A 13852-nucleotide genomic window follows, 5' to 3' on the forward strand; every position below is an offset into this window, starting at 1 on the left:
CGTGACTTAGAGCTGATACGATTTCATGTGGTAACATATTCCAATGATATTTCGCGAGAAAGAGGGGTGAGTGTCTCAAGAAGTTAGTGCGCGCAAGAACGGGCTGCACTTTAAAGGAATGATCAAGGCGCGGCAAGATACGATGGGCGGGCCTGATGTGGCGTGCGCTGAAAGACGACCTGCAGTGATATAACTTGTGAAAATGGGAAAGAAGTCCTATCAGCCTTCGATTTTCTAACGAGGGGAGATTTAGAGATATTTTAATGTTAGTGATGCTAGAAGTTCGTGAGTAATTTTTTGTGATGAAGCGGGCTGCTCTGTTTTGGACCGACTCGAGCTTGTTCCTGAGGTGCGATTGATGCGGATTCCAAATAAAAGACGCGTACTCCATTTTCAAACGAACTAGCGTCGTATAGGCTAATAATTTAGCGGATTTGTTTGCCAAGTAAAGGTTACGCCTAATGTAGCCAAGGGTTTTACAAGCGCTGCTAGTAATCGCATCGATGTGATGATTCCATGAAACGTTTGAAGATAAATGAATTCCCAAATATTTTATTGTTTGCGCATGTGCAATACTATTGTCGTTCATCACGTAACGGTTAACCCTAGGGTTACTGGTTCTAGCGAAGGCTATAGCCTTAGTTTTTGAAACATTTATTTCCATTTGCCACTGATTACACCACTCGGTAATTTTCGCGAGGTCAGATTGCAAAATGTGATTGCCGAAAGAGTTAATTATTCGTCTATAAATTACGCAATCATCTGCAAATAGTCTTATTGTAAATTTAATATTGTTGCTGATGTCGTTGACGTATAGCAGGAATAAAATTGGTCCCAATACAGGTCCCTGCGGCATTCCGGATTTAACTAGTGATCGCGGAGAAGAAAATTCATTAGTAGTTACGAATTGGTACCGGTTAGTTAAAAACTTACTAATCCAGTTCGTAATCCTACTATTTATGTTAAAATGGTGAAGTTTTAATAATAAACGGTTATGAGCTACCTTATCAAAAGCCTTCGCAATATCAATAAATATGGCGTCTATTTGTGAGGAGTCGTTGATAGCTTGGTGCAGGTCAGAGACTAACACGAATAACTGCGTCTCACATGAGCGACCCCGTTGGAACCCGTGTTGGTTAATGAAGAGGAGATTGTGATCAATCAGGTATTTCATAATTGCTGATGATATAATGTGTTCTAAAAGTTTACATGGAATACTGGTCAGTGAAATAGGTCAGTAGTTTGAGACAGATGACGGGTCACCGGACTTAAAGATTGGAATTATTTTAGCTATTTTCCATTCGTCAGGAACGAAAGGCGAAATGTTCGAAAGGCGAAACATTCAGTGCCATAGCAAGTTATTACACAATTACACGAAGGCTTGTAGTAGCAAGCGCCATCTATATTGAAGTAAACATTTGCTTAAGAACCAGTTATGCATAATGGCATGCGTGCACAACGCAAGAACGGTAAGGACAAGGCAAACACAAATTCGAGCACTTAACTGCTGTAAAATAACAGTAACAGTAAAATAAACATTGAAGTCAGCAACTCATCATTATAACCAGGAGTTTCGCGTTATGCTGTTTACCCATAATCTTTCATTTTTCATTAAAGCAAATGTTTTTCTCCTTAGTAATAGATGATCATGTTAGTTGACTACATGGAGCAAGCAGAAAGCCAGTCGGGTTTTCACTGCAGTGGACAGTTCTTTCACATAGAAGTAATTATAGCGGTATCTTTGAACACTTCTGATATATTTAGCATTTGCTGCATTTTCTTTTTCGGTTTCGATATGGTATTTGTTATGCGCCTGTCTAACTTTTTGACTTATTTAATTTCTTGCACTGAGCTACTGTCTTGTCTGCAAATTAATTCCTCGAGTTCATTTCCAAACTTTTATGTGCGTATATTGGTTATGACAAACATTGCACAAATTTCTTGCAGGTATTCCAACTGACAAGTTTGCGAAATGGTTACGGCTTGTCTGAAATCATCGGCTTTGCCTGCGTCACTCCGCCGAACACACATAGTCACAGCAGCGTAGGTCACCCACTGCCGATGGTGGAATGCAAGGTACGAAAATTATGCATGATGGCACGAGAACTTTAACTTCCTGCGATTGGCGAGGCGAATTTATGACACTCGTGATCAGTTCAGCATTGGTTTGGAGATGGTCGACATAACTAACAAATTCGTGACTGCTGAAGAACTGCGCCGCCATCTGGCTGACATTCTAAGCTGGTACTGAGGCCTAGCCGCATGCACTTCAATTATTTATAGAACGATAGGAAAGCTTATTATTCAGTTAAACCTAACATATTGCCCTACCTAATAGTGTAGTAGTATTTTATTCCTTCCCGTGGGCAAATTTCTCTCCTGTCGCATTCGGGCGGTAGTCCTATTTCTACTCCCTTGCCGAACTCCGGCGAATGGGTTGGTAGTGGTCACAGCTGTGCTTTATTGTTAGGAGCTTAAAAACTCGAAAAGAAATGACAAATTACAAGATTAGGTGATGAATCATTGCGAATAGGTAAACTAAATTTTGGTACTACAGTCTCCTTTCCGTAAATGCAAACTGTGAATATTAGACGTGCCTGTCGAGACTAGTGAGCCCAGGAAAGCTAGGAACCTAGAAAAGCGCACCTCGCATTGTTCAATCAAATAATGTGCCTTGGGATAATGTGAACAATGTATAAACACTTTCACTCGTAGATTAAGTACTTGTCCTTTTTGGTACCTTCAGCATGAACGAAACGGTTGTCGCAGAGATTCGTTTCCAATAAGTGTGTAAATAGGAATACCATTCGATTTATTTGTTAAGTGATTCCTTCAGAACTCTTGTGACGAAAATAATCAGCCGTCGACAAACTTCATGCTCCGAGAATGGGAACCCTCTCGGACTTTCCTGACCCTGGCTGCTGATTGGCCGCTGTCGTCCTGCCGAACTGCTCGTATGCAGTGCGGCGCTGCCATCTTTACAGCCTCTTTATTGCCGAGGTTGCTGGCCTTGTTTAGTGTGGACTATGCCTAAGTAGACTAGTTGCAGAAAATATGCGTTATCACGAGCACAATTCTTTTCAAAAAGCCAACCTTTCTAGCATTTCTATGAATGATTTTCTGAAGGTTAGGCCAGAGTGACACGCATACATTTATCGTGTTACTCAAACTCCGTCATTCAGGTGATCGCCAGGTACATGTTGATGGCGATAATAATTTCCTTACTATGGCATGAAGCCACAACAGGCAACCGGCCCTCCCCCGTTACGGGTAACAGTGAAGTAAGCGGTAAGCAAATTTAAAATAATTCAGAAGGAATTAATATGCGATCATATAAAGGCTGCCCCATACGTAGCAGGGGCGCATGGGAACACATGTACGCGTGCGCTGGTTTCCTTTACGCCAGTGACGCAGGAATGAAATAGGCAGACTTGTAGCATTTCATTAACAACTTTACGGACATCTCGCTTCAAATATATTCTAATGGCTGCGTTTGATTTGCGCAATTTTTTTTCTCAGTTTTTCTCCTAAGCAAATATGGGCCCTAGTATTTAGAATAAAACAGGGCCCATGAGCCCTGACGTTCAGAATGCTTCAAATAAACACGTACCCCACGCAGAACAGACTACACCACTACATGCCTGACCTATACAAAACATCATATTGCGAAAATTGCCATAGCACACTAGACGTACATCACTTGCTCTGGCCGTGTGGTCGGACCCACGCAAAGAAGGATCAAGACTCCGCCAGGCTACAAGATGCATTACGCAGCACGGACCTGGCGGAGCAGCTCTGGGCCGTCCAGCGAGCCCACGATGCGGCCAGGGAGTTACAACTACCGGTCCCAACGTGGGAGTAGCCCACTCTATGGGACCTTGCGCCCCGTAACTCGCAGGACCTTTCTATAAAGTTACTCCATCCATCCATCCATCCATGAGCGCTGGCAAATAAGCACTTCATTAAGCCAACCCGTTTCGATACCGTAATGGATGTGAAATAAATCCGAGGCTCCCTTCAAAGAATGCGTTTCATTATGTGTTTTCTTTCACGAATATTTTTTATTTGTATTGTTTCGTTGTTATTTTGCTTTAGACGCACTCACTCAAGCATATGATTTTCAGGTTATTTTAAGAAGAGAGCTAGACAACGTTTAATTATATCTGGAGAGCTTTGCCCAGCGAGAGGCTTGACATATCATATGATGAGGGACGAAAGAAAGCGATTCAGTGAAAAATAAAAAAAAAAGCAAAGACCTCCCACGTACAATATAAGCGCTTCTGAGAAACGTCGCACGACCAAGGTCGCCGCAAAGAAACTGGTCGCATCGTCATCATCAGCCCAGCCTCGTCCCCTCCCCCCCCCCCCGGGACGAAGGCCTGTCCCAGCTATCTACAATTACCGAAGTCTCGCACTAGACAATTCCTACTTGCGCTAGCGAGTTTCTTAATTTCATCGCCACAGCTAATTTTCTGCCGTCCTCGACTGCGTTTCTGTTCCCTTCACGCCCATTCTGTAACTCTAATCGGCCGCCTGTTATCTGCGCTAGGCGTAACATGTCCCTGCACAGCTTCATTTTTTTCTTAATACATGCCAACTAGAAAAATTTGGACGACGTTTAAGCATCGCCGTTAAGAGGGGAACGCGATAGCATTAAAGACCCCTGAGTGCTTCTCACGCTTCCTGGCAACTGCAGCTTATGTAACCGTAATTTTCACCATGAAATGCTGGCGGCGGACGCTGTGCACGTGGCCAGGGTTCTCTTAACGCTATAGCGTTATAGGCAGCACGTGTCGCAGGAAATCCTGCGTCGCCGTCCATTGTCCAGCGCTGGACGTCGTTCCGGCAACAAGATTTTTGAATCACTCATACCCATGCCCTCCATGTGGCGCAAGGAAGCTACTGATCTAATGGAATCTCTCAAGAAGAAATAAGCAAAGAAATTGTAAAGTATACAACTTACACACAACCTACAGACGTGATAGCGTCGGATTGTAATTTGGGTTTGCATGATGTGAAATTCTTTTTGCCGAACGAATGTCCGATGCCGGACGTGGAACGCCGGATTTTCTGTGACACGGGGACCTTAACGCTCTCGCGTTAATACCGGCTGTCCCAGTTTGACCTCTGATCCACAGCAATCTCTACCCGTCTCTTAACGTTACACCTATCATTTTTCGTTTCATCGCTCTTTGCGCCTTCCGTAACTTGTTTTCCAGCTTCTTTGTTAACCTCCAGCTTTCGGCCCCGTATGCTAGCGCTGGTAGAATGAAATGATTGTGCACTTTTTTTTTTCAATGACAGAACTAAGCTGGAGGGGTCGCAAATGGTCGCTTTCCTCGAAAAGCGATTGTTTTGGGCCAATTCATCGCTGCTCGATCGGCAGTGTGAATGAGTCTTACCACCTGCACACCTATACGCGCACAAAAATGCGCCAACACATAAAGGTATCCACGGAGTCCCATGACGTCTATATTCTGCAGGACCGCCATAAGTACTTTAGTGGTGATTTGAGATAACAATGTCGGCATCTCAAACGATGTGGAAGCTCCTGTGTAGAAAATACAGCCGGCTATTCTCGACAGGTGAGGCAAACCGAGGAGCGGTGACCTTGAAACGAAACTTTTGTCTGCTGATATGCATGTAATATTTGTGCAGACACTTAGTGCCACGTGCTTACAGGACAGAACGCAGCTTACGTCACTCATAATTGCGGCATATTATATAAGAAAAATTCTCCTCTGTGTTCTTTTATTGCCGTGTTGTTCGCATTCTCGTTTGAAACCTAATATCAGAAACTCGCTTGACTATCCAGCTTTCTAATTGCAAGTGTATAACGCAGGTAGTGGAAAGCCACACCGGAAAACCACTGGGACCTGGTGAAACGGGAGAGATTGTTTTTAGGTCACCGCATTTGATGCGAGGGTATCACAACAGACCCGATGCAACTGCGGAGGTGATTGACGAGCATCGCTGGTTTCGAAGTGGTAAGCTCCACAAATCCTCGCACCGAGAGTGCTCTGAAATGCTGCCCCAACAAGACAGCACATATTAAAAAAAATTGCAACGCTTTCCTGCTCAACTGTCGCGGTGGCGTAGTGGCTACGGCGCCCTGCTAAGCCCGAGGACGCGGGATGAAATGCAAGAACATCCGCGTACTGTGCATTGCGTTAACACTAAATAACTCCAGCTGATCAAAATTACTCCGGAATCTCCCCTTACGGCGTGCCTCATAACCATACCGTACGTTTTGACGTAAAACCGCAGAATCGATGCATGGCCTAATTACTTGTGTACAGACTTTCAACCACAGATTACAACTGGCGATGCTGCCTAATGTTAGTAGAACCATTGAATATATTTGTTAAAAATTATTACCTTTCAAATGCAAAATAACAGGAAAAGGCGAAGCAAGCACCGATAACCCTAGAAATTATTTAGCATGTGGAATCGGGTGAATACTGCGCAAATTCCGAATATTTATTCACTTATTCTAATGGGTTGCTAATTCTAAGGTAGTAGTTTAGGTCGAATTGGTAGTTGAAGAAAGTCACATCTATAATATAAAAACACGAAATATTTAACGCTCAGAACGCTAGAGTATAAGTATTGTAGGCGTGGCAAAAGAAAAAAGGATAGCGCAAGCAAATACATGTGCGATTACGAGTTAGCGCATACGCCTTCTGTCACTTCTGTGCGTGTTTTTATTTCCGATGTTCTTTAAAGCAAGCTAGCACGCACTGAACACGGATGCCAGACGGAAGCGGAGGTGTTGTTGGACAGGGGTGGTGGTTCTGCTCGCCGTGGCGTGAAGTAATTGTATACGTCAGATAAATTTACGAGCACGGTCACGTGACACCTTCATCCACACCAAAACAACAGCACCTAATCTATAAATATATATGCCATTTTTGTCTCTCAAAGAGCAAGAACATTTATAGTTCAATTGATCGACATATTAATAATGACCAGTACACGCATGTCACCCTCGTGTAACTGACCTACCAAAGCTTTTTGTGTTCTGGGTATTTCTTGCTCTATCGTAGCAGGCATGAAATGACGATTAGTAGTTAGCGAATTGTTCGTGGCTATATTTGTCGACTACAATTTGCTGAATAGGAGAAATGAACTCTTAAAGCTTTCGCAAATAACGGTTAGGAGCAACAAAGGGAAGCATCAAAATTAAAGAAAAGGTATGAAGCCCACTTTTCTGAGTTGCTTTGCGATGTCGACTGCCATTCCTTTCGTAAACATGCGTGATTCCGGCGCTTTGACACCTGCTGAGGTAGCTCATATTCTAACAGGATCGTCATAGTGCCAACGCGCATCCTCAACAAATTCCAGAAAACATGATGGCAGTGAGTAAATAATGAAAGTTAACCACAGCATTCAATTTCAATGCTTCTACCAATTCTACTGTAACGATATCTTAGCACTGCCGTTAAAGAGGCCAAGCTCTAGACTGCACTTAAACACCGTACTATCTCCGATTGTCGAATGCATAAGACTCCGTGCCATGGGCGTGTTAAGCGAAAATCATTGCACATTACCGTCCGCTGTGACAGCTCATCCTGGAAAGTAGTGAGCCCATGAATTTCCTTTTTCTTCTCTCATTGTGACTGTCTAGGTGACGCTGGCTACTATGACAACGATGGCAAGCTGTATGTGGTGGAACGTGTCAAAGACATGATCAAGTGTCTCGACCAGCAGGTGGCGCCAGCGGAAATCGAGGCTCTATTGTCTCGCCATCCACTCGTTCTGGACTCGGCGGTAGTGGGGATCGAACATCCTGACTTCGGGGAGGCGCCGACCGCCTTCGTGGTGGCCGAACCATCCGGAAAAGGACGCATCGAAGAGGAGCTGAGGCAACTCGTGTCCGGTGAGAATCTTGGGAGAGTCCTCAGCGACTATATCGTTACCACTCCAACTTGTCGATAGTACTCATTTGGCTAAATTCTTAGCCCAACAGATTAACAATGGTCGGGTATTTGAAAGAGGGAAAGCGTGAGGTCGGCATTAGCTTGTGCGATCTAGATTGTACTATGCACATGAGATATATTTTAGCAGCGCAAATAGTTTAGGGGGGGGGGGGAGGGGGCAAGTTTTTTTGGTCATCCTAGGTATGCTTACAGCGCGACGCCAGCATATAGACAGAGACAAGAAGCTACGCAACGCTGCCCATGTTGTTTCTTGTATGTGTGCACGTTTTACTTTCCACTCTAAGCATACTTGGGATTTCCACAGGATGAGGTAAACGTGCGATGAAGGTTGATGACATTAAAGAGAAACGCACTACGTTGTTTCAGTCCGATTCAATATTGTTCATTATGGCTACTGTGTTAGCGTAACGAAAAGGCGGAGGAAACACAAGAGTACGAATTTGGACCTGAAAATTTAATTCAAGCTTCACTTACGCACAAATAGTAGTGATTGCGCACGCTGCTTTGTGGCAACTGTGTTCGCATTCTATTGCTTTTTGTGCTGGCATCTCTTGTTCGTTGCATTCTTTGTTTATTTTTGCTTAAGGCTAGTAGCGCGGCTCAGGACGAGCAAAAAAGGAAAGAGGTAGGGGTAATCAAAGGGAGCGGAAAACAGGGTGAGCGCTCACCCTGTTTTCCGCTCCCTTTGATTACCCCTACCTCTTTCCTTTTTTGCTCGTCCTGAGCCGCGCTGCTAGCCTTAAACAGTTATGACATACCAACTCGCCCAAACTGCCACGCTTTTGACCTTTATTTTTGCCCCCCCCCCTGCGTGCACCGCATGTCGGCAATATGTATTAAGTAAATAAATAAAATATAAGTGAAGAAGAAAATAAATATTGAAAAATATACTTGAATATTTTATTTGGGGGGGGGTGCAAGTAAATGCTTTATCCAGCGGTATTTGTCCTTTAATTTCGCTATGAAGTCATCGTGATGAACGTTAACCAATCAGCCCGCTGATTCATATTAGCTTAGTATTCTGCTAACCAAACAAATAAGTCCAAAAGATTCATCCCAACAGACCATCCAAAGTACCATAGGGTACGCGACGGCTGCGGCTATGGCATGAGCGAACAAAATGAAGAAAACGCGATAGCGCATCAAGGCAGACACACGGAAGCGTTTCCTTCAACTAGTGTGCCGGCGCCATTGTTTCCATTGTGTCTTTAGGAGCAGAGTATCCTTAGAAAGTTGGTTCCGGTCCAGGTTGAAAATTCTGCTCGTGCTGAAGAGGTGACCTGTTACGCTCAGAAGCTATTTTCTAGCAAGGTGAGCCAGTGTGCTCACTGACATGAAATTATGACACTTTATGAATATTAATCAGATGTAAAAGTTAATTCCCTCTCCTATGTAGCGTGTTTGTGTTTTGGCTTCATCGCAATTAATTCTCATTCGAAGCGCGAAAAGCCTACATGTCTGTGTTGCCTCATGTTGCCTCGTCGCTTAGCAGCACCAGTTTTTCACTCACCTGAATTACGAGTAGCTAATATAAATAGTGATGGTATTCAACTCAGAGGCTATATCCATGTGGTACCTCTATAGTTGAGCATACCTACTGCAAATTATGTAGTTAAATGAGAGCGGATTTTATTTAGCTTCGACAGTTTCCATGGGAGTGCCGTTACGTACGTGCAGCACACTTCGTAATGTTTTCTCATTTCTCATTTCACTCATTTCCAACTGTGTGAAGTCTATCGAAAAAAGTGTATGAGCGTACAACACGCGCGAAAGCAGTGCAGATAATTCAAACACGGACGTACAGCGTTGTGGACGGCCATCGGTTTCGGACGAAACGATTGCGAAAGTCGAAGAAACGACGCTGAAATATCAAAGGGTGACGGTTCGGGAGCTCTGCGAGATGATCCCTCATATCAGCAAGACCTGCATTGACAAAAAATTTGACAGACCCTCTAGGGTATGTCAATGTTTGTGCAAGGTGGGTCCCGAGAATGCTTACGGAAGACTACAACCGGTACCGTGTTGAAGCGGCCCGCAAATTTCTTTAGGCCTACAAAACTTATGGCGAGGAATTCTTGGCCTCTGTTGTCACTGGGGACGAGACTTGGGTCCACTGCAGGACAACGGAGACGAAAGAACAATCCCGTCGGTGGGAACATCCAAAGTTTCCGACGCTACGGAAGTTTAAACACTGTTTCCCGGCAATGTAATGGCGAGGGTCGTTTTGGACATGAAGAGGTTATTGCAGTGAGAATTCATGCCTGCCGGTACAACAGTCAATGCGGCCCGCTACTGTGAGGCTTTGTAGAACCTTCGCCGCGCGATTAAAAACAAGAGGAGAGGCATGCTCACGAAGGGAGTGCGTTTCCATCAGGACAACGCTAGTCCGCAAATCGCCCGTGTAACAAACGATCTCACTAACAAATTTGGATAGGATACTGCCCCACACCTGCCCTACAGAGCCGGGATAGCCCCAAATTACTGCCATCTCATCCCCGAATGGAACAAACACCTGGGTGGAACGCATTTCTGAAGCAGTGAGTAGCGGAAAGAAGAGGTTTTAAACTACCTTAACGGCACGGCGGGAGAGTTGTACGATTCAGGTAGAATGAACATGGTACACCGCATTCAAAGACGCATTTATTTCAACTATCATTACATCGAAGTATTGGGGAAAGTCTAAGCATTCAAAAAAATGGGTTACTCAATTTGAGTACACGTTTTTCATTTTGAACAATTATTGGGAACCTTACTTTACGGACAACCCTCGCATTACAACGTGGATTCCTCAGCCAGCCTGGCCCGGCGTTCGCGAGTCGATGAACATTTCATTCCACAGTATCCTTTGAGCTCCTCCTCCAACGAATTCTACGAAACTCTGCGGCGCAAATCTCAAGAGAGACTGATCGCAGGCTCATTGCCCCTGCGACTGATTTTCCTGGAAAGACATAGTAGTGCACGCCGATGATGGTCGTGATACCGTTCAATTTCATACCTAACATTTGAAGAGTCTGAAACATATCCCTGTGTACTGCCTTTTTTAACCTCTTTATTAGAATTATTCTTTCGTTGTGAACATTTCCATGTCCATTAACAGCGCATGAATTTATGCTTTCTTTGATACCCACTCGGGCTACTTGGTTCTACCATGGAGAATAATATACATAAACGGCGCCAAATAGTACATGCCTACCCAAGGCAATGTTAAAAAATAGATGACACAATGCTTGTGCAAACAAACAAGTCAGCCGCAGTTGCAAATGTCACAAGAAAAGTCTACTTGCCTGTAGCTGTTAGCTGTGTTTTTTTACGAAGACGAAGACAATGTATGACGCTTGCCAATGCAACGATGTTGATGATGAGTCTATGCACAGTGAATTATGACGTATATATTAAATATATGTGAGCTTCCACACCCCTTGCGTCACAGTCGTACATTTATTTTGGTGGAATAACCGAAAATTGGGCCATATTTACTACCACATACAGCTAGAAATCGATAAAACAATGTCCTTAAATCAGCACATTGCTTCGTTTCACTGAAATTCGATTTTTATGCGATAAGTACACTCGCAGACGTATTTTTTTACACAGAAGGTGGCGTAGAATTGGCTGAATTATCGGGGAATCATAACTAATTTCAATGGCAAAAAAAAAGTTGTTTAGTTCAATTCCAGAGTTGGCATCCAAAGATGACCACGGTTTCATGCCATGTCGACGATATCTTCACACCGGCGGTACAAGGTGAAGCCTGTGAAACTTTCACCTCCAGTCAACTTCAGCGGCTGACAGTGACTCAGAAGGGTTTGGGTGCGAGCTAGTTTGAGTGCGAGCTAGCTGACAGTGACGTCCGCAGTGGGACGACGCAGTGGTGAAGATTGCAGTCAGAGGGGAGCGTACGCTTTGCCTGCCTCTCACTTGAACGCTTTTTCAAAATTGCCAATCACGCGACCTCCAGCAAGACAGCGCACACGAAGCTAAGCATTTCCATGTCGGCTTTGCACCAGACCTGCAAGATAGGGCCAGCGGCGGGCGTAAGCGCTCTGCCGGGCTGACATCCATGCCCAGCCACAGCCGGCCGGACTAGAAGGGTCGCTCGCCCTCCGCTTCCGCCAGACCTGGCGCCCGTTACATCACGTTGCCTCGCGCTAGCCGTGTTACTGCGTGCCAGCGTCGTAGTTGGTCCAGGTGGTAGAGCGTCGAGCCTGTAAAGGCGTTGGCCGCGGGTTGGATCCCGAGACCAGCACGAGTTTTTTTCTATTGTGAAGCTTTCTGGGGAACCCACGTGGTATCTTTTTTTAACATTGTGTTACCGTTCATCTGAAGTGACATTTTTAGCCCTCGTGTTTATTCTTCTAACTATTATTAATCCTTTATATAAGTTGCAGATTTAGATTGAAGGGCTTTGGTACACGATAACGAGTCGAACTCAGTCATAAATGCTGGTTCTAGACAGAGCTGGTTACTTTTTTTGATAGACCGTAAGCATTTGAGCTTTCTTTGCTGCAGTCGGTTGTAGATCGACGCGTAGATCGTTCGTGTAATAGGGACGCAAGTATAAGGACACACCTACCATTAAAAAAAGAAACTGTCTTTAGGGTGCCTCAATTTCGCGGGCTATATATGTCATCCTTTGATTTTTTCCTCACAGGAAAGCTAGTGACATGGACATTTCAATTGTTTATTTGTGGTTTCTGTGCATCGAAAGATTGATTTACTCGTGAAATTTAACATCCCGCCGAACAACTATATGAATACGAAAGGCGCCGTAGTGGAAGTCTGCGGAATAGTTTCGACACTGTGCTTTTTTTTTTATATGCGCCCAAACTTAGGTACACGAGCATTCCTAAATATCGCTGGGTCAGATATCCAGCTGCCGTACTAGGCAATTCTTCCCGTGGTTGCGTTTTCTGCACTGGAACGCGTAAGCCACAGTGGAGCAGGATGTTCTAGACAGTTGGCATATGTAGCCTTGCAAGGCACACGCAGGCAATTGACCCCCCCGAGCGCCTCCTTTCGGAAAAGTTCGGTGTTCAGAAGCGCAGCACTGGAAGCACGAACGCAGGCCATGGCAGCGGGTCGCTCACTTTCGATCGCCAGCTATAAACGTGCTTCACTGTAGTAACAGCAACACGCAACTCGATTTTCACGTTGCACATTTGGAGCAATGAATACGCGTATTTATTTGTTCTCACGTGCACCGCACAAGTGAGAAGATTGGCTTAAAATGGGCTCATATTTTTCTGTGCAGAACAAGCCGCCTTCCACAAGCATTTGCACGGAGGAGTCGTCTTCATTGACAGCATTCCCAAGACGGACACCGGAAAGTACATGCGACGACAGCTGCGATCGCAATATCTGGCGACACTTGGAAAAGCCACGTAGGCTTTCGTAGGTGGTCTTTGGTTGCACATATGTTACGTGTATATAAGCCACGTAGGTAGTGGCTTGTGTTTGGTTGCACATACGTTACGTGTATATAACACCCATTTACCTATAACGACAGTAAGGAATACACCCGCAGCGAGCAAATACCCTCACTATAGAAACACGTTTGGTAAACTTAAAGCAGCCCACATTTCATTGTAGCACGGAGTCCACGGAATTTGTTCAAAGTGGCTATATCACTGTATCTGCTGATAAACACGTTTACATTATAAGCGCAGTTGCATCGCTACACTATTACGTACAATAAAAGAATGTGCATTGGTATTCCATGTGGTTTATTTTTTGTGCGAAAGAATGCGTAAGAGACTTTCTGTGGTGTGGAAAGCACTCAGCGGCCAAACTTATGCAAGCTCAATTTCAGGTGTCTGGCTATGCAGTGTCAACTGAAACTGACTTTTCACCTTGCGCCAAATTTGCGAGCCCAACACTTTGGACGATTATAGAGGCCCAATTTTTCCATAAAT

At 44.5% G+C, this 13852-nt stretch overlaps 1 protein-coding gene across 2 annotated transcripts in view; it reads left to right on the forward strand.

The window, feature by feature from the left end:
- Positions 1–13652, forward strand: part of LOC142584762 (uncharacterized) — an 82023-nt gene extending 68371 nt beyond the window's left edge. Inside the window, exons 8-11 of one of the 2 annotated variants that reach the window (XM_075694997.1) lie at positions 1948–2076; positions 5843–5987; positions 7628–7879; positions 13192–13652. In XM_075694997.1, the coding sequence (XP_075551112.1) occupies positions 1948–2076; positions 5843–5987; positions 7628–7879; positions 13192–13325 (660 nt within the window). In that variant the 3' untranslated portion in view covers positions 13326–13652. The remainder of the gene's footprint in view (positions 1–1947; positions 2077–5842; positions 5988–7627; positions 7880–13191) is intronic. The other variant, XM_075694998.1, reaches the window with a different exon arrangement.
- Positions 13653–13852: the final 200 nt, after the last annotated feature.

Source organism: Dermacentor variabilis, chromosome 6 (genome assembly GCF_050947875.1).
Source record: "Dermacentor variabilis isolate Ectoservices chromosome 6, ASM5094787v1, whole genome shotgun sequence".
NCBI lineage: Eukaryota > Metazoa > Arthropoda > Arachnida > Ixodida > Ixodidae > Dermacentor > Dermacentor variabilis.